At 37.4% G+C, this 22,098-nt stretch overlaps 1 protein-coding gene across 1 annotated transcript; it reads left to right on the top strand.

Annotated features, from left to right (window-relative positions):
* The first annotated feature begins 629 nt into the window (after positions 1 to 629).
* Positions 630 to 22,001, top strand: LOC117155606 (ubiquitin-conjugating enzyme E2 R2). Its single transcript, XM_033331768.2, has 5 exons — positions 630 to 1,155; positions 8,123 to 8,209; positions 19,479 to 19,576; positions 19,730 to 19,864; positions 20,152 to 22,001. The coding sequence occupies exons 1-5, from the start codon at positions 982 to 984 to the stop codon at positions 20,375 to 20,377; spliced, it is 720 nt and encodes a 239-aa protein (XP_033187659.1). The 5' UTR covers positions 630 to 981; the 3' UTR covers positions 20,378 to 22,001.
* The last annotated feature ends 97 nt before the right edge of the window (positions 22,002 to 22,098 follow it).

Raw genomic sequence — 22,098 nt, 5'->3', positions numbered from 1 at the left:
AACAATATCTATTGAAATGTGTTTTCATATTTATTCTTATTTGAATATTAACAATTCATAGATATGTCCTGTATCTTTCTTATGCTATGTAATATGTATTATACTTTTCAATTAAATTCAAATACGTGATTTGACTATTCATATATGCATTAGTCATATAGCATGTAGTATATAGATTTCATATACACTGGATTTTTGTATTCTTGTCCAACGTTATCCAATGAGAATACGTTACACGATGGTTCTCTCTGATTGGTGCTTGCTGTTACTACGAATACAAAAATATATAGTCAGCACTGCCTTTAGCACGAAGGATTTGAGCGACAAATAAGTATGTATAAGTAGCGTATGTACATATATCGCTTCTTTACGCGTCACGTGATTGGGGACGTATTTTCCAATCAGGAAACAGGAAGTCTAGAAATTTATTAAATTGTCTATTAAATTGCTCCAAGTTTTTAATCACCAATTAGAATAACGTAAAAGAAATCTTTTCTATCAGTTCAAATACAACGATTGGTGTATTTTGGATATATTTTTATTTGAAAATCGTCGACGACACACGGAAGAAAAATAGGGAATATCATCGTGCGCTTGCGCCAAAAGCAACGCTGACGCAGAAGGTACGTCAGCTGTTTTGTTAGAGGTGCGTGCATCGGGAATAGTATATTGTTGACTGGAGGGGCACTTCGCAGTTTGTTGGTCCGATCATATTTCTTTGTTTATTTGATGTGCAAAATCGTACTATTATCGTAGAAAACGTCCTGCCGCGAGTGAAAGACCACGACGCGTCGAGAAGCAACAAAGGAAATCGTAGTAACGGCTACACACTATCTGGTACCCGCTGGAAATTGATTCTGTCGAGGAGCAGTGTTCGCAAAGGCGTCCGTCCGACTGTAGTGTTCTGTGCTACCACTTCAGGAGGTTTAGGACGTTCCGCTTCCTGGAACAGGCTGCAGACTTTACTTCCAGAAGAAAAATATGGCACAAACAACGAGCAGCGCTCTAAGGGCACTTGCCCTCGAATATAAAAGTCTACAAGAGGAACCTGTCGAGGGATTCCGCGTGAAACTCGTTAACGAGGACAACATGTTTGAGTGGGAAGTAGCTATCTTCGGGCCCCCAGATACGCTTTACCAAGGAGGATACTTCAAGGTAATTATCAGAATTATTCGTAGCTTTTGTTCGCTTTGGAAACTCGGCCGAGATAAAAATTCCACTCTTTTTATCATTTTTACATGTAAACACTACAGTCGGGCATACTTTTCATTTTGTTGGTTATGTTTCTGCTTTCTCTTTCAATAGAGTTTTAAGCATATTTATCTTTTCATCAGAAAGCATTATTTTGATTGTTCCAATCGCCAAATATGGTTATAAATGTCCTATATGTAATATAAATTTTGCTTTGGTAATTTTGTAACACTTCTTCATTTCCCTTTTGTCTGAACTTTGTATGTTTAAAAATACTGTTTTTATGATAAGTCCGTTTCCGTTAATTGATTAATGTATATATTTGAAAGACATGAACATCTATCAGCGTTCCTACGTGAAGGTTGCTCGATGATGACACGATGAAACATTACGATTACCTTGACCAGAAAAGTAACAACGTGAGTGAGTAGTTTTGCCGCGACCGATCGTTGATTTCCCCAATAATAATATGCGTTGCAGTGGTTATCGCTGTTTTGCTCGTCTTTCCTATCCGCGTTACAATTCGATGAATGTTTTCATGCACAAGTCAGAAGGCGACTTTCAAGCAGCATTGAGTAATCCTGAAAATTAAAGATTACTCAATACGGCCGGATCGATTGCGTTCCACGCTCATTTTTTCTTCCTATAGTGCTTTTTCTACTGGATTTTTCCACGTGTAATATAACCCGTGATTGATAATACACCTCGAGACACAGTATCATTGTTCTTATTAAACAAATGTTTTTCAACTACCGTTCTCGATATATGTATTATGCGATACGCGTATGCAATATAATTTAGATGCAATTTGGAAAACTGTATTATATGCTATAGTATACATTAATATACGGTATACAAATAATACAATCTCCAATTTCTGGTGTGTTCTTTCTCTCTTTTTTTAAATCTGCTGCTACAAATAGTTGCGCTATCATTCTGCGCTTTCAATCTAGTCTCTAGCGAGCAGAAAACGAATTCTACCGCTGCCGCACGGTTATACAGTTTTTTGTACAGTTCGCGTCCGCTTTCTAAACCACTCTCCGCTTCGTTATGAATTTACGAACGCTTATTCACGTAACGCGAGCGTTACCTATCTTCCCACAATGTAACTGGTCGCAACGAGCACAGACCTGACAACACACCGTTATTTGCGAATCGTATCGTACCGTACACGTGATCAGCATCTACGTGGGTGCCGCAAATCCTGTTCCACAAGATTCTAACCCGCGCTTTATAATCGTAACGCGCCTCTGTCGTAAACAGTATCGTTACACGTTATTATCACGGTAACACGTTCTTTGTTGTTGCCTGATTATCGCGGTTTATCCAATACACGAACAGTGTCTGACGAAGGTATTCAGACACATATCACAGAAAATTTGTATGAATATATAATTTGCAAAATATAAATATGTATACGAACACTTTTGTAATTCCATTAGCAGTGTAATGAGACACGATTAGTGTGATTATATTGGGGAAATTTAGGATCAATCTTAAAATGTATATCTTGGCTCAAAAACTTGGTGAGTTTATATTTGTTCCGATACTGAAGAAAAATTAATGAACAGCTGAAAGATATTATTCGACTTAGTATTTTATACGCTAAAGAAAATATATGATACTGATCTATGAATAACGTTATTAAGAAATTCATAATCTTTATCAAATATTAAAACATTGTTAAAAATAAATGATGTTCTAAGAATTTTGAACGGCTATGTATATAGAAATTATGAGAAGTTTATTGCAAACATATAGTTAGTAAAAAATTAATATAATTCGTGGCCTCAAACGTGTCCTTAGTGGTAAAGGTCATTTCATTAAATATGTATTAATAAATCTTAAATATTGTAGTCTATGTTTTCTAATTTACATACTAATTTTTAATTAAATATATATTCGCAGTAAATATCGTCTAACTTCCATACACATTTTCAGATTTGTTTTACACTTTACCAAGGTAATCATGATAGTCGTATCTCATTACAGGGCTAATGAAATTTCAGAATATTTTATGTAACGTACATAATATATTCCTTAAAAATTTCTATTAGTGCCCGAATATTTCCGCGAGCCACAGTATATAATATTGTAATTTTTTAGTGAATGTATCATAAAGAAATCGTATAAAAGATTTATTTGAAGTATTAGTGAAATAAATGAACGTTTATTTTAAGGTATTGAACAAGCGCGGATTAACTGGGAAAAATATACATGTACTAGACTGAGATACGTAGTGCTACGTAGAAATTTGGCTGCACGTGGCAAGAATGTGTGCCATGTGTGTGAAGTAGTTAATGCAGTCTGATTGACATGCGAAAAATATCTAGTTGTAAGTAAATCGTTCAATTGTTTCACTTGACTGCATTGTTTGAATTATTAGAATTGTATAATCGTTGCATTTATCATTATAATACTTAATAGACTATTAGTTATTTATATACTGAATACGTATTACAGTATATGTAATATATAACAAAAGAAGGATGAATTTACGTTATAACCCAATAATATGTAATATATATATATATATAAATCGGGGACGTTCCTGTTACAAAAATCTTGTCGACTAGTTAAAATAAAAAATTATTACACGACTCGATATTTTAACACGTTCGCAATTATTGCTTCGATGTAGCTCGAGGTATTTCACGTAGAAATGCAGCTCTCCTCGAGCCTCTCCGATCGAATCGAGCTCTTCTTGCGCTCTCGAGTTAATCGACACGGAATGTGCGTAAATACATAGCGGAGCGCAGATTCGTTCATCGAATTAAATTCTGATCGTAGCTGAGTCCGAACAATTACGCGCAGTCGCCAATCGCCATGGACAATTCCATTTACCAAACGGAAATAATAATTCACGATTTACGTTAAACCGTCACTTCTTTTTCAAGGATTTACGGATCGACCCAGTGAAGTCGAGCCGTAACGCGTGTTGCCACGTTACATAAAACGCCATCGAGCATTGTCTTGTGTCTATCTTTGGCCGGCATCCCTCGAATCACCTGAGCGACTTTCACCCAGTCCCATTCCGACTGAGATGAACATGCCAGATTTTTCTCCCCGAGGAAAACCGTCGTATCTCGCAAACAGGTCACCGCAAACCCCGATAAATGGGTCTTCTCGATGTATACGTTTGTGTTGCCAGTTTTATTTTCAACTATTGGCGGCCCCACTCCCACTGATTTTGGCCCATTTAATTCTTTCACCTCAGAACAGTGAGAGATGGGCAACGTGAAACTGTTGTTAGTAAAATCGATATGCAACTCCCGCCAGCAACCTTAAACACCGTCAGAATCACTCGACGCGTCAATTCTTCCATGTCGTTTGCTTAATTTTCCCATTCTCGAGTTACAGCTCGTAAATGCGTGGCACAAGCGAAGCTTAGGAGATTTTACAGCACAAAATAAGACGAGAAGCAAGAATAACGAAACTGCGTTGGAGGTTTCGTTTTTGAGAAAGTTGAGTTTGGAAGCTTGCGAAGTAGACGTATTTGACTAATTTCCGATTGGAACGATCGAGGTCCTTGCCCATTTGATTTCTGTTCAATATATTTTAACGTTTTTAAACAAAATATTGAGCATTATTTAATTTATATGAGTGTATCTGTAGTTATATCGCAAGAGAATTGTAACGAATTAAATCATGAAGTTACGTAGTAATACGCATACAGACCGTCTGTTCTTTCTTCCGTTTGACGACGAAACCCAGCAAGGATTTCGACACGATGTAACGTCAGATCTCCTGTTGCCACGCATTTCCTCTTCTCACCTGCAGCACGTGTGATACATGTTCGGTAATACCACGGACCCACAATCCTTTCTTTCTTCTATTCGAATATTATCGTCAGCTGAAAAAGTTATTGCATATTTGGTGCGATGACAACTAAAGTTTCTCGTATTGAGAAAAGAAGGAATAGCAGAAAATTAATGGACAACACATTGAATTTTGAAACTGCTGCTCTGTAAAGAATGAAACATGTTTCATACTAGTCTTCATATAGAATAATTGAATTTTTTTAATAAGGAACGAGTAATATTAGTTTAGCTCAGTTTAATTAATATTAATCTGCATAATTAGGAGTTCCGGGGGCAAATAGAAAACAGGCTAATACTTAATCTGAAAATTAAATGGAAAGATAACTTTGATGCGGAATTGGTTGACAATGTGTGGAATTTTTAAAATGTCCTTCCATTTAAGAGTGTGATTTATCGTATTTCTTATCTTATCTGCGTTCTTCACTTATTGGAATATTATAAATTATAATATAGTTCGAGTAAAAAAATTCCTTCGATAAAAAATATTAAGTGACCTCGTTGATCGAAGTACCTCTTCAAGGGAACACGATGCCTGCCTTCCTGATTTGGGTCACTTCTTGATCCTTCTGAATCGGCGCGAAGTTTTCAAGGAGTGATGGTAGCCATGTCGTGCAGTGCCATCTAAGGGGTGACCGTCAAGTGCTTATCGTAGAAATAGGTCGAGAAAATTTATAGGTCACGCGATACAGTCGACTCGACGGGCGGAAAAGCGACGAGTAAACGACCCTTTGAAATATCGCGACAACGGAAAATGGGCCATCTTTCAACTTGCTCTATTCCCAGATATCTTTTACGCAATCGAATTCTTATTTTCTAAATCCTTCTTACTTAACCTTTGTCGTTCCAAGCACTGACTCCAATCATCATTTGATTATAATCTTCGGGTTCTAGTTTGTGGACTATAATAATCATTTAAATTGAGTTGTTGTCCTGCTGGAAAGTTCGGAGGTTCCTTTGTTTTTCGGATAAAATAAAATTTTTTCGTGCATTTTTCCGGGTACTGTAATTGTAACTTTTATTTTTAAATATAATTAATTGCTGTTTTAATACTGTAAAAAAATAATATCGCGACATGATGCAAATTTTTGATGGGATGAAAATAATAAAAAGAGTAAATTCTAGTATTACAGGAGAATCTAATATCATAACGAGTATTGGTCCTTACGTATTTGCTATGTTATTATGTATTATATGCATTGTAATTTCGTATCTTTAAATTCTCCATAAATGTATAGAAATTCGCAGTAAATTCTCTATTTAATTATTCGCAGTAACTCTACTATTCGAATATGTATATACATTATAATGATTATTGATATTGCGCACATATGTTTTTTTTTATCATTCATTACTTTATTGTTAAAGTAATGTGTCCCTGTCACGTGTCACGAGCACTACATTTTTAAAGAACTCAACGCACATGCTTGTTTGTTCCATCTGATATAATCGAACGGAGTTGTCGTTTCTTCTTTACTTGTTTTTCCAATCGTATCACGTATTTTTTGTTCTCGATCGAAACGATATAAATCTCGATTTTTGTACTGTTATTTTTGCATTGTTTCAGGAAACATAAGAATGGTCGTGTAATTGCATGAATAATCGATCTCGTCCTCGATTCCGCGAATACCTTTCGTCGATGCCATGTGAGATTACTGACTGATAAGCACGATCAATGTTCCCATGTCACGTTGGAAAGTGCAACAAAATCATCGCTGCTTAGAATACTATAGCAACTATTTCCAATTCAATTACTAACTTGTAATTGTGCCTTATCTTTGCCCTTCTCTTCACTCGCAATGTCATTATGTGTACAGTGGCTCATAAAAGTATTTGGAAGCATGTAGAATTCTTTTCTAATTATGCGTTTACGGAACATTTTGAGATTTCATTAACACTGTAATAGAATCCGACTATCATGATTACATATTGAAATTAGAGATTAAAGTGTTGCAAATTTGTGTAGTCTTATCCAAGATCATATACGACATATAGAAGGTTCTCGGAATCTCACGCTATCGTCTGTGAATTGATTCGTTAAGTCTCCTCATAATGCGGTACTGTGCACAAGTACGTATCATTATATGAATTGGAGTGTAGGAAGAAACTCTCGGCTTGAAAACTCCAAAATTAAAAACACAAACGATCCTGCGTCGTTGAAAATCGTCAAAGAGTTGTTAAAGTTATCATTACCATGATACAAGCGCGATTTTGAATAGGAAATATCGCGATCCAGACTTGAAATTCGAACCTCTGGGTAATTAGTTAAATACACGATCCAGCATGGTAGAAATTATTCTGCCGCGGAAATGTAAACAAACGCTCGATGGAAAGTAACTTAATTCTAGGACGCGCTATCCCGGAGGACGAGGTGGATATTTGGGCCATGACCAGGTTGCGATCAATATAGCGTCCCGTCGGCAAACCATCGACGAAAGTCCGCCAACAAAGTCGGGGACGACCCTTATGTACGCCCTGTATGCGAAATGGATTCATTCTATACCAATGCAAGTGCGTGGAACACGCCGTGAAAGGGAAGAACGCGTCCCTTCTCTCAGCCATGTTTCACTGCGATACACGGATGATCATCGATTTGTTGATACCTTGTCGTTATTCCATCGGTTATTATCGAAACAAAGCTACGTATTCATTACGCGTCCATTATCGACGATATCGCCTTTGTCCCGCGGGTTTTTGTCTTTCCAAGAAATGATCACAATTCGCTATTTGCCATTAAAACAAACAGATAACAAAACAAAGCAAACAGATTCGCTTCCGTGACGTTTCAGCGAGTAGTTACAAGTCGACAAGAGTATCCCTTCGATACGTAGAACAAATCGAATTTTATAGAGCCCTCAGTTCTTGGGTGTTTTCCGGGTAAATTCATCCCTCGCGCGATTACGTTTCCCTCGAGCTCGAACCACATCAGCGTATCGCCTATCGTTCGTTCAATTTTTTCTGGACGCGTCGAGCAATTCGCAAATGACTTGTAAATAATTTTCGGAACCCTGAACAAGGGCCTTTGCGATAATTTACATAAACGATTATCGATCCGTTGTAACGTAGCATCGTCTTAACGCGCGTCCTGCGCTCCTGTTTTCTTTCTGTTCCAGGCACACATGAAGTTCCCGCCCGATTATCCGTACAGTCCACCCAGCATTCGGTTTATGACGAAAGTTTGGCACCCGAACGTATACGAGGTGAGTAAATACAGGAATTATCGATCCTCCGCGTGCTTCTTTTCATCCCCTTCCGTATGGCTCGGCTGTTTTTTCCCTCGTTCTCTCCCTTCTCTCGGCTGAATCTTTCTCCCACAGTCAACCATCCCCTTTCGTTTTCTCCGATTTCCTCTTTGTCCCTTACCCTGCATGTTGTAACTCCCGCGTCGTTGCTCGAAGGACTCGCGAAATCTGCAATCAGAAGTGTAGCGTCGTTTCGCTGGAAAATCCAGCGCCTACAAGTACTCGATATTTCCAGTCTTCAAATATCAAGCGGTCGTAATTTCGACAGCCGACTCTACTATCGTCACAGGCAAGATCGCTCGTCTTGTAATAGAACAATTTTTTCTCCTTCAATTCGCGATCGTCGATATCGGATCTCGCTTTTATAATTGCAACTCTTCCTGAAAAACTACGTTTCGTACTACCGAGAGCTGAAAATTGCCATCGATCGAAGATACCTTATCAACTTGGAGCGCATCTGTGACGGGTTCTTCGTGTGACCCTTCAGCGACTAGCAAAGAGTCAACGACCGTCCAAAGCTCGTTGGACATCCGTATCCAGTCACTTGTTGGAAGGGATGGGACTAGGCGAACACGCCGCGGCTAACGGGAATAAACGCACGTAAATCTCACGCGTCCAGTAACATGCATTAATTATACAATGGTCGATAGTTGCACCAAGTTAGATCATCACGATACCATATACACGCACCATATAAAGATTAGTACATTTGAATTTTATTTTTAGAAACGAACGAACGTACAGATGAAAGCTGACTGATTTTACTTACAATAACTGTGGGCCTTAGATAGATAGATTATAAGATAAGTGAGGAACGGTGACGTGGAGTAAGAAACTCTATCGTTGTTCGGCCAATTTTTTTTACGATGAAAGTTTCGTTCCGTTACATCGTGCGAATAATATCGCCGACAGTTGCGCTTTCGCATACGCTATTTTCCATGCAATGAACACTTTTCATACGTTACGTATTTCCATGCTCTCGCGCAGAGGCCAATGCACTTCCACATACCATCAACTCGAACGCCTCTTGCTTTCTTCCATTCTCATATATTTTTTTTTTTCATTATTCTTTTTTCCTTTTCCTTCGCGAGATTAATCCTCCGCGAAAACGTGACAACGAAGAAGAATATAAGTAATTTGTTTAATGAGTATATAATGGAATGGCCCGAGTGAACACGAGGATTGTCTGTCACCTCGGTGAACTCTATAACCAGTGCTCCACGATTATCAGTCAATCGAAGCATCTGCGCGTCCCGTCGGTCTTTTTTCTTCTTTTTCTTCTTTTTCTTTTTTCACTGACACTCAACGTGTCTCGCCTTTGTTTCTCCAACGAGATAGACCGCTCGTCGCCGATGTAAAAAGGGGGAAGAGTACTCTCGTTACATCGCACGATTACATTATGTATGTCACATACGATTTGAGTACTGCCGTCCTTAGCTAGAATCTCGTATCTACCATTTTGAAACACTCGACGAAACCGAAATTTCATAATTTTTTATCATCTTTGCTTCTTCGATCAATTAAAAATATGTAATTATAATATTTGATTAGTTTATATAATTGTCATACATAAGTATACACGCGGTAAGGGCTAACACATAATTACTAGTATTTATTACCTCCCAGTAACTCTTGCGAATAATTTCAATAAACTTTTATACGCATCACGTCTCAATCTTGCATAAATACAACCTTGTAATCGATTAATCGTTCCCTTGATAATTGAAATCTAGGTTAATTATCACGTTTCATAGAAGAGAGCAGCGGGTGTATACGTTTTCGGATCTGTTTGAAATTTTATCGGTATAGTCAATTCAGACTTCGCTACAGGACTTGGCTACTTAACACGTTAAATACGGATGACTCCATACTCCATGGTGGTTTCACGGTTCATCGTGGCCGCTCCTGGAGGCGAGTGACTCCGCGTTGACGTCAAGCGTTTCACGCGTTAAGAAAAAGACATTCGATCGCACTGAACGCTCGTGACTTCGGCTCAACATGCAAACGAAATTTCAAAATGTTTCGTATAATATATAGTCGTGAAAAGTTTCTACAAGCATTCGAATGATTCCGTGAGTCACTGCGAAAATTGAAAACTGCTGGATAAGAGATTTTAAGTAAAAAGGAGGACAGACCAGCGGAACTTAGTGAATCCTACGTAACCGTGGCACGTTCAATGACGACCGAATGACTTTCCACGAAACCCCTTTGTCCGCGTGAGTCACGTGCATGAGAGATTTCTTGCTCCGCGGGGGATCTTACGAGCTCGCTCTAAACACGAGACACTGCCAGACAATAATAGTCGTCTCGCTTGAATTTTTCCTCGGCTACGACCGGCGATATGCTATTGTTCTTTCGAAACTGTTTGTCGAATGACAAGTTACGACTTCTTCGCTGGAATCTAAATAATACCATTTCTCTCGAAAAACAAAGAGAATACGGATCTATTGCTTTCTTTTTGAATTTTTCACCGGTGGATAAAAAGGTAACGAAGATAACGAAAGAAATCAGTGCTACGCGGATCTTTTCCGTACATAGTCTAGTTATCGAAGGCCTTCGATGAATCTATTCGCGTCACCATCCTTCGTTCTTCTCGTGCAACACATAGATATACATACAAGTGACCACAAAATTCTAGACAGTCTTCTATAGAGTTACCGATCTATAAATCTGAAGTACCTATTAAAAACGCAACAATAGGATATTTTCCTATTTATTGTATGCATATACTACTACATGTGTTTACCATTTAAATATAATCTGACTGTATCGACACCTAAAATCTTTCTATATGTTTAGAAGACCCGTCAAGTTTTGCCAAGCAACAAAATAGTTCTATAAGCTTCGTCGATTACAAGTATCAGTTTCGTTATTGCATCTTAGTTTTTGAAAACCAATATTAATCGCGTCACGATCATATTCAGTTATGATGTATAATGTATATGCCACGTACATGTTGTTAAAAATAAGCAGACGCCCGGCTTTCGTGCGACAGCGTGCACTTCGTTTATTTCTGTGCCACTTTGTATCGAATGCACCTCGTTATCAACCGAAGCGCTTCGATATTCCGTGACATGACGACTGATGCGGCGCATCTCTTCACAAGCACGGCTTGACCCTGGTACACCCACTTCTTCCTCGAGCAGTGGAAGTCAGATACGCCGTTCGAAGAACGGCGTTGAGGTGGAATCATTACAAAATCCGTAGGCTCGTTTGCCCTCGGCGCGGAGAGGTCGTCGCCTTAAGATTCGACGAACCGTAAAACGTCTGACCGGCTGTACGTGCACCAGCATACAGAGCACGAGAGAGAATGAGAGAGAAGAGATTCACGCTCGCTCTCATGTTGCTCCCTGTCCGCGCTTACGCCAGCTACTTCTCCGTCTATCTGGCTCTCCGCCTTTGTAGATGAGAAGAGAGATGCGTGTATACGTGTGTCGCAGGTTTACTCGACTGTGTCGGCGGTTGGTATATCGACAGAAATTACGCGTGTATAGGTGCTGCCGTTTACGAGCGACTCTAAGGCCGTAAGGTGGAAACGCTCTGGGATAAGGTCGCGCTTAGGACTTCGATCTACTATTTAATCCCTTAACGCCACAATTTTCAACTAGTGGCGCACGAGTTTTTATAACACACAATGCCTGACTATTCGGTTAGCAGCACTGACGACCGCTTTTCTCTTAGATTGTCAAATAAAAATAATAATAGCCAGTCGGAGCGAATGCCCTCTTTTTAATCAAATATAATATATATATGTGTGCGTGACGATGTGGCGCAGAATTTTAGTAATCAGTTTGCCCGTGTCATGAAATGGAAAAGATTGAAAATCGCTACCTCAATTCTTTTTTACTAATCGGTCAAAATACGTAATTTCGTTTTTAACGAAATTGGGTAAATGTGAGGAAAAATTTATATAGCGCGAGTTATTTTCCTTTTGACATATATCGTAAAGGGTACGTTTCTAAGTAACACACGCTTTGAATTTCATGGCAGTCTTTTTTGGTTCTTTAGACAAGCGATTTTGAAATATTATAAAAATAATCTTCCTAGAAAAGAAAATTTAGTCTCTACGATTTCAACCTTGACATATATTTTCAAGATTTTGAAGTAAACGCGAAGTAAAGGGTCCCTTCCCGGAAAAGATTTTGACCTAATCTAAGCCAAGCTCGATTTCGAGATATAACGAGATTTTATTCTAAAAATATACTGACTAATAAACAGTTATAAGTAACTACAAAGAAATGTAAACATTTATTTTGTATTTAAATTTGCTTAATATTCCGTTACTGTCAATAAACCAGGTTTAACGTTTAGTTTCGTTACGAGTTTCGCAATAAGTACGGTTTACAAAATCTCACGTCTCAAGAATCAAAAGAGACCGGCGCAAGATTCAAAGCGTATGTTGTTGCTTAGAGACGCACTCTCTAAAATGTATGTCAAAAGAAAAATGATCCGTGCTATGCGAGTTTCTGTGAATTTTTACCCGGAATTATCTCGTCACTATACAATAATATATATTTTTGTAATTTTTACTTAAGTCTAATGTAATTTGACAGAAATATGTCGACGTAGATATTAGTTACAGAAATATACAAATACATTTAATATTATTTAATATATGTGAATATCTTCGAAAAGTAACTTACTGGATGCGAATCAGTTGAGATAAAATATCGCGAATATTGCAAACAATTCGCAACAGTTAACGGGACAAGAATCTCGCGCAGCTTCGTCCAAACACCACGAAAATCAGCTACTTGTCTTAAAGGAGTTTGCTCTTGTGCTTGTATGATTGTAATTGTTCGTTTAAAAAATAGTCAGTCGTTGCGCGGAGAGCTTACGAGGGTCGTTTAATTCGAGATAATTCTTCTGGAAGCTTAATCGGTATACACAAGCTTTTGTACTTTACTCATACATGTTTGTGAACGTAAGTGTATCTTATCTTCACATTTCTTATACATTTCTTATCTTCTTTCTTCTGGATTAATATTTATTCGAGTACGTAAGTAGAGAAATGGAACGGAGAAATATCTCGAAAACGCGGACCAGTCGAGTTAAATGGCACGCACGCCTACGCGTTCTGTCAAGATATTTAGAAGCGTTGATCGTCTGTGAGGTTTCCTGTTTGGATCGGTCAACAGAGTTTCTCCTCCGCATCTACATGTCTCGCTGTGATTCACCGTCATCGGAAGCGCGAAAGTGGTTCAGTCACCTCGTCAAAAATAATTCCACTGTTCGTCGCATTTTAGATTAAATTGAACATCGTATATCGTAGATATCGCGCGTAATTTCTTAGATTAAAATTAAAATAGAGCGGTAACATTGGCAATGATCGAGTTGTATTTTAGATTTCCGTGATCGATTTGAACCAAAATAAAATAAAGGTAAACCTAATTTCACGCGATTTACGAGAATGTAGAAGAACTATGAGCCTCTGCATAGTTCTCGTGATAGTTCCGATCGTGGCGTCTATTTTCGAGGCTGACCAGTGCTCAGCAAGGTTCTCACCTCGTTCGATGAGATACTCTTCGCTTCTCTGCCTCTTTCTACTTCTCCTGCCAGCATCGCTAATTTTAAAAATTTACTCTTTCGGTATTTTGCTCGCACGAAATGCTGACGACGGCAACGGCGATGTGGTTACTCTTGAAAACGTCGCAATATTCCAAGTATTTTTTCTCTATCGAAGTCACATTATCTTATCTCACGTACTGTCCGACATATGTATTATCCTATATTGTTATACACAGATATTTGGATACTTGCAAATTATTGTAAATGCATAGAATATACATTAAAAGGAAACTCTTTAGTCTAATGTTGGCCTTTAACCTTAGTCAAGCATACGCAATTAATAAATATTTATGAATAATTAATATTGCTTAATATAAATAAAAAAACGATAATTAAAGGTAGATAAATATTAATCGATCGAACACATGTGACTTCAGGTATGTTTAACTTACTCTATCGAATATATTATGTTGCTTTGATTATTTAAAGTAGCTAATAGACCCTGAAATAACAAATTATGAAGTTGGACGAATGTTAATTAATCTGATGTGATCTTCGATAAAAAGAAGTAAAGAGCTATATCTTTAATAGAAGTGAATGTGTTAAGTGTATTTACTCAATGTCGAAGCCTTAAAGTCTTGAAACATACGTATCTCCAGCCACGTTCTAAAAGCTTATATAAATTTTATGAAACGTTGACTATTCAATACAATTAAACAGAGAACTTAAGTAACGCGCATATATTCCTCGTTTCAGTTTGAATTTAACACTGCATTTGGTCTTTGTTATGACAAGAAGCGAAGAATTAATAGTTAGAAAAACGTTTCTCTATCACAGCTTTCAGAATAAAATAAAAAAGTTAACCTTTTGATCGAATTGCACAAGGTGTCTAATTAATTAATATATATAACACGTACAGTAGCTGACGTACCAACTGTACGCGACTAATTAGCAAAAAGTAAGTGGCAATAGACGCTCATCGAAACAGCTCGATACTAACTTGAACCGCATACTAACAAGAGCCGACGAAAAAGAGGCGTGCGCGTTTATTATATCTAAATTCGCGTTGTATAATTAAATCAGGTATTTTCGGGCAACGCGCATCAAAAGCGAGACTTTATTTTCGCTTCGTAGAAGCGTATAAGCGTCAAACCAGTACAACGTACGAACAGGAGCCGGTTCGGAGATAAAAGTTTGTCGTATGTTCGAACCATAATCCGGCAAGAAATCTCGCGACCTGTTGCACGCCGTTGAAAATGAAGCGCATCCGTCCTGACGTATCGCTGCTCTATTTTCCTTTCAACTGGATTTCTCCAGGTTATTGCCAGCCACGAACTTCCATCCGTGACGCACTCTAAGAAAAATTTATTCCGCGAACACGATCAAAAAAGATCAGTTTGCAAAAAAGATCGTTCCTTCTAGTTGACATATTTCTTCCGACGTCTGGATTTGTATTTCTGCAAAATGTTGATCAAAGTTGCAGCTCGCTATCGTTCAATGATATCTGAACGTTTGCTCATACTTGACGCAAACTACATTTTAATTAGGCGAACGTAGATAAATCAGACTACAGCTTTATTCGTTGTAATTACGAGACTGTGACTTTTTACGCAAATAAAAAAGAAATGGGGAAATGAATCATAAATAGCGATTTGTTTCACTCGTTTGCTTCGTTTGATCTTCATTTCACGTCGGAAATTTTATATTCCCACAAGTGCATAAACATCTGCAGCCCGACAGTTATCATAGCTACGTATGGTTACAATATTACGTCGATATTAATGTTAAATTGATTTTTAAAAGCCAATATGCAACGATAAAACCAGTGTTTGTAAGTTTAAAATCTTAGGAAAAAATATTTTTTCTGAATAAAGACCAACGACTCTTAATAATTGACGAAATTGAAATACCACAGGCATGTGCACTATGCGATTAACAAATCAGTTCGGATCATTTTACCAGCTGCGTAAATGATATCGAAAGACATTTTCTGGATGCAGTAGTGGCCGCGAATTTTCGGAAATCAGAGGAGACCGAGAACCAGAAAGGCTCTCTCTCTCTCTTTCTCTCTTTCTCTGTGCTGGCCATACGCCAACGGCACTGCGGCATGCCATGCTTTTGTCCACAAAGAGCGTGCTTACCACACGAATATATCTTCTTGCATCCTTCTACCTCGTTCTCGTTCGAACAGTCGTGTGCTCGATGGAAAGTAGGGAAAGGAAAAAAAAAGAAATATTTAAGCCCTTATCTGCGTGACGGTGGATCTTGAGCTGACAGCGTGCAACTTCAACGCGAATCGGAAGATTTTGCAAGCTCCGATTTCCGTGAAAGTCGAACGACCTACTTCCATCTTTTCGCGCTGGTAAAATCCGCAACTCGATAGCATGTAAATTTTCCTCTGCAATCTATTTTTACTCCCTTTCTGTTACCTATCTTCTTATCTTTGCGCGTAAAAGAATCGCTGTCTATCGTAAGGTAAACGATCGTGTTCTCTATGGTGCGGTTTTACACAGTAAACAATGACGCCACGATGCGGAAAACAGACGACAGTGAAAGTTTAATCGCAAGAAGGCGGCTCTCTTTCTAAGAACCGGATGGTTAATCCGTGATCGATCCAATACCTCGAAAGTCTTAATGTTTTGTGGAATTGTTCGATTTATTTCATAAACATTCACGGTATTAAAAAAGTGTTTTCCAACATTTATTGAACCGCGATCCTCTTTTACAATGTTCAAGCTGTGACTCTCCGCCATGTTCCCCCATATATTGTACTTTCCTTTTATTTAGATATTACTGATATTACATAATCCTGAAAACCTTCACGGTTTGTGTTTGACTTTAACGTTAGTAACTACTACCAGAACTAGTAAACGCTAGTAATTTATTAAACTGACAGATTTTCTTTTTTTACTACTCGTTTTACTGATCGTCTAAAATCATCAAGTATTCTGAATCATACTGGTAGTAAAAATTACGATTTCAATTTGAAGAAGATATTTTGTATCTGCAATGACGTTTACTTTGAATTCTAAATATAGTTCTACCGATATAGAGTGAAAATTAGTTTCGATTAATGCGAGTTTCATAGAATATTTGAATGGTTTAGGTAGTTCTCAAGAAAATTCAAAGGCAACAGATTAAATCGTTGTTTCTACAATTATCAGAAACGTATCTGATTCTTCTGACGAAACTAATCCTCTTCCTGAAACCAAAACCTGATTACGTATATATATCTACTTTATTATTATCGTAACACTTTAATTATAATCGTTTAAATATAATACACGTATATAGGTATACATAAAAAATAAGTAGTTCTAACGTTCCAAGTACTATGCATAATCGAAAGCCAAAAAATTTGTAATTCCAATCAACGATCAAGTATATACAGATATTTATACCACGTCGAAGTGAATTTATTTGAAATAAAAAATTATTTCTACTTTAAAGAAATGTCCACGCCCAAGTCCACGCATTGCGGAATTTTTGCAATCGTTACCCATAAATATTTCAACAAACTAGAGAAAAACACATTTACCAAGGAATTAACTAGATGACCTCGACAAGCTTAAATAGTAATCAATATTTTATAAAAATTTATTTTATCGATTAGGCCATAATTAATCGTAAACAAAAATAAATAGGTAGTAAAAATCCTCAACTGAAACTGTCTGCAACTTTCTAAGAAACACTTCGCGAACTCTTTAAGAGTCACAACTTACTCACAAGTTAGGAATCTACGGACGAATTGTACGAAAAGCGTGGAAAATACGCGCGAACTTACACGTACTCGAATCTCGCGCAGGCACTTAATTGGCAAGAGCGCGAGAATGCCACGCTGTTGACTTCGATATATGTAGCCATTTCTTATGCCGATCGATCAGGTTTAAACGCTTCAGTGAACCGGGACGAGAGTTGCACAAAGACATAGGACGCTTGAAGTCGCCCGTGTAAATGCTAATCGAGATTACCAAGTAGATTAGTAGACGTTTCGACTGACTGGATGCGGAAGTGGTCGGCTGGCAACGGCTGACAGACGAGAAACTGCACACGACTTCCTCTCAATGGCCATGTTATTTCACCTATTGTTACGACTGCACGTAACCTATCGATTAAATCTAATTAACTGTCACGTTTCCGTGGCCATTACGCCTTTCATTAGCAGATAAATTCACCCTGTATATATGTATAACACGTAAATCAGATTTGCATACAATCATATCCGCGTCTGCTTGAATCGGTGAACCACCTCGATCGAAAGAGCGACGAGCGTAGAGCGTGGAGTCGTTGTTGCTCAACTTTCCGGAGCAAACATCTCCTTGCGTCAGAAAATTTGCATCCAATATTCCGCGGAAGCGTAGTTGGCGAACGGTAAGTTCGACGAAAGACGCGTACAATCACGATTCTTTGAAATCAAATCGTTCCTGCGACGACAAGTTTCTCGAAACGAATCAAATATATCGCACTTTGGAAGTCTACGATAACGTAGTTGCTTACGAAAATATTCGAACGCTTGTAGAAATGTATTGCGAATATATCGTGTGTTTTATATTATGTTTTATATTCTAAGCATTCTCTAGTTTTATTAGCAAGTATGATGAGCCTTTTTATCTCTGCAAAGCGATATACAAAAACAGGAATAAAATATCCAAAGCACCCGATTGATTACAATATTGAATCGGTAAAACAAGTATAAAAGGCGCGTGATAACGTGACAAGTTCTTTTTTGTTAGTTTCTCGTTAGATCCATAAATATCAATTTCTTGAAAATAGCTGAGAAATTCTTAAGATCTCGTGAACAATTAATAAAATGTGATTTATTGAAATGTTCAACAAGATGCAAAAATATATATTTTGGTCTCACAACCAAATAAGAGAACAGTTTTCATCAACATGTAATTAATTATTTATTTTTTAAATCGCTTATCGTGTTTTCTCGCCTTCTTCGTATCTGCTCAGATACCATATTTTTACGTTCATTCGTAAAAATATGACTTTGCATAAATATCTATAATCGTTATTCACAAATGTTGTTAGAACCCTATGAAGTAAACTTTATGTATTTTGCTGAATTCGGATTTAAAAATACATATTGAAGTTGATCTCGACACTAATCATTTGGTACCATCAAATCTTTTCATCAATTATCCGATTCCATGGGAAACGGTTTCATCCAATGGCGACCATTTCCTTCCTGTGTTTAACTGATATATTACGAGAACCTCGGTTTATGAATTCGTTCTGGTCGTCTGGTTTTCTTACACGATCAAGGGAAAAAGGAACAGCAAGAAGTTTCTGCAATCAGAGGCGTCGCATGTTTGCGCGCGTTTCAAAGAGGAAACGCGTATATGTTCGTGGTTGGAGCTCCGAATATGGCGCGTAAAGGAGACTGGGCAAGGATTTTCAGGTTCGCGAAAGACGCTACGAGGTTTTATCCTTCGACCCGGACGAGGCTTGTTTCCCCTGTGGGCAATGCGCCTTCAGGGACGATTAACGCGGAACTCGCCTCCTTTCCCCTTCTATGATCAAATAATTCTCTTCTTGCCAAAGTCGATCTATGTCCTTGAAAATTTGTTTCCCAGATCTGGATGTGTATGCGTTAACCACTGAAAGCAATGGAATATCTTTATTGCTTAAAGAACGTTTTTCGTTATTTGTACTTTTCTATCTGAATATGAAAGAATCATCTAGGTAATTAAATTTTGTTCATATTCTGCAGAATGGAGATCTATGCATATCAATCCTGCATCCACCAGTAGATGATCCACAAAGTGGAGAACTGCCATGCGAGAGGTGGAATCCGACACAGAATGTCAGGTGAGCATCACAAGTAGGAATAGCTGATCCAAAGCTGAATGTTAAATACTCTTGGCATATGTTGAAACACATACCATGAATCTTGCTGTTGATTACTGTAAATGTAAAGAAGTAACACGGAGAAACGACAAATGAACTCTCGTTTTGAAATAGGACGATCCTGTTGTCCGTGATTTCGCTTCTGAACGAGCCCAATACATATAGCCCTGCCAACGTGGATGCCTCGGTGATGTATAGGCGCTGGCGCGACTCCAAGGGTAAAGACAAAGAGTATGAAAATATCATAAGGTACAATAATATTGATCTATTCCGCATCCTACAGATTTTTCCATTTATCCTACACGTAATACTTCCCTTTTATCTCTTCATGCTACCTTATCGTATAGAATACTGATCAAACACACATACGTGGAAGTGTAATATCAAATTTATCGCGACGTAAAGCCTTGTAAATTTAAAATGTTGGAAGTTAGAGAATGAGGAAAACGCACGTGTTATTATTCTTTTTGGAGAAAAGATACGAAGATCAGGCAAAGCAACGCACATACATCCAAGAAATGGTTGCTTGATTACAGAAAACAAGCACAAGCAGCAAAGATGGAAGCTGAGAAAGAGGGGATCGTCGTACCAGTAACGTTGGAAGATTATTGCATTAAGACTCATGCGAGGCCAGCTGAACAACAGCTAGACATGACGGATTTCTATGATGATGAGTACGAGCTGGACGACGACGACGATGATGAGCAAATGAGCGCCAGTGACTACGAAGACGGTGACGACAGTGGCAACGGAGAGTCGTGATCCATTTTCTCAAACTATTAAAAAAAAAACTCGAAAACGCTAATTATTATCAGTTCTGTATAGATTAATAAATTAACGGGCTTCTAAACCGGACGCTCTCTCTTTTCAGACGTGCCACCTTAAATTCAAGTACGCGTTTAAAAAAGAACTTAACTCGTCGTTAGGTATTTAAGTAGGCTCGTATTTTAGGATGATGTCGATAATATCACGTTATTCTTCGTCACAATTTCTTAGACGAAATCGACATAAAATTCGTTGATTAGTTATTTATCATTATATTATTTTTGTTGATCGTGATCATTTCAATCTAAGATTGAATAGTTTTACAATGTATTTTGGTTTCGATTCAACTAATAAAAATATTTATAAACCGGTTATAATGCCATGAAGATGTAACGAGATTTTATTAGAATATACACATTATGAAGTGATATGTAATTTGTAAAATCTCGAAAAAAGAAATAATTCTATGTATGCTAAATTGTTGAGAATGCCGTGTTTATAAGCTCTTTAACTTAAGCAATATACGGTATGAAAATAAGTACTTTGTTAGAAGCACTGTGCTTGTTGTGTTGTGGTTGGCACGTCGATCTTTTAACTAGGTAAAAAGTAAAAAGGACCAATTGATTTACCTTATGGTGATCAGCGTTCGATAAAATTAATCATAAATGAGAAGTACAATGATTGGGCTGGCTCAAATCTTCTTTATCCATGTGTTGTATTTGAAATTATCAATGGGTATATCAATTGATCCTGCATTTTAAATCTTCGATAAAAATTTACATTGAATAAAGTGAAATTCCTCTGTTTCGTATGATTATTTATGCTATAAAGCCAAAAGTTGGTAAGAAATTCGGATGTGTGAGAAAAGAAGCAAACTGCCAAAAAAGACCTGTTAAACATTCTTCGTAGTCGCAAATTTTATTTAAAACAGGTATACTGTTGGAAAAAAGTTTCTTAAATGTTCTTTTTTTCGATTCGACCGACTAATTCAAATCATTTTTCTTCTTTTATACACACATATTTATATAAGTTTAAATATTACGTTAGACATTTATATTTCTTGTTTATAATGGAGCTACGAGGATTGTCTTTTGCGAAATAGTGTAACGTTTTAGGGCAGGTCTTTGGACAGCTTGTTTATTCATGATTTCTAAACATAGAATATAATTTTTTCTATGAACGATATATCTTAAGTTTCAATGATTTTTCATTAATATAATTAAATTCCTTTGAGAAAAGTACTGAAGTACGTCTATAAACTTCTACGTGCATTGCGCTACATCCACAAAGTTAGTTTAGCTTATAACAATTATTAAGATCTCTTGATGTTAAGTATTATCTTTCACACGGGGACGAAGCTTTGTAGGTGAAGTTAATTAAACATAAGCTTACTACTTAAGTGAAAGGAATACCAGATACAGCTAACCTACTCTGTGGTAGTGTATCTGTGCTCGTACGACTGAAATTGTAAATAGTACATGAAACCCAATCTTAAAGACATAAAATGTGTAAATGGTACTTCTATCTTCGTTCTCCATTAGCCATTTTATTAAAAGACCAAAATTAAGTGTTGAAAAATGTTAAACGGTAAAATAAAAGCAAAAGAATATTTAAATTTCAATATTGTCTAAAGGAAACATATACTCAGCGCTTGTAGTGATATAGCAAACAAAAAGTAAATATTCCCTAGTTCCTTGACATACCTATAACATATTTAC

This window comes from Bombus vancouverensis, chromosome 6 (genome assembly GCF_051014615.1).
Source record: "Bombus vancouverensis nearcticus chromosome 6, iyBomVanc1_principal, whole genome shotgun sequence".
NCBI classification, from domain to species: Eukaryota; Metazoa; Arthropoda; class Insecta; order Hymenoptera; family Apidae; genus Bombus; species Bombus vancouverensis.
Note: the sequence above shows the minus strand (reverse complement) of the source record. Positions and strands in the feature narration are given on the sequence as shown.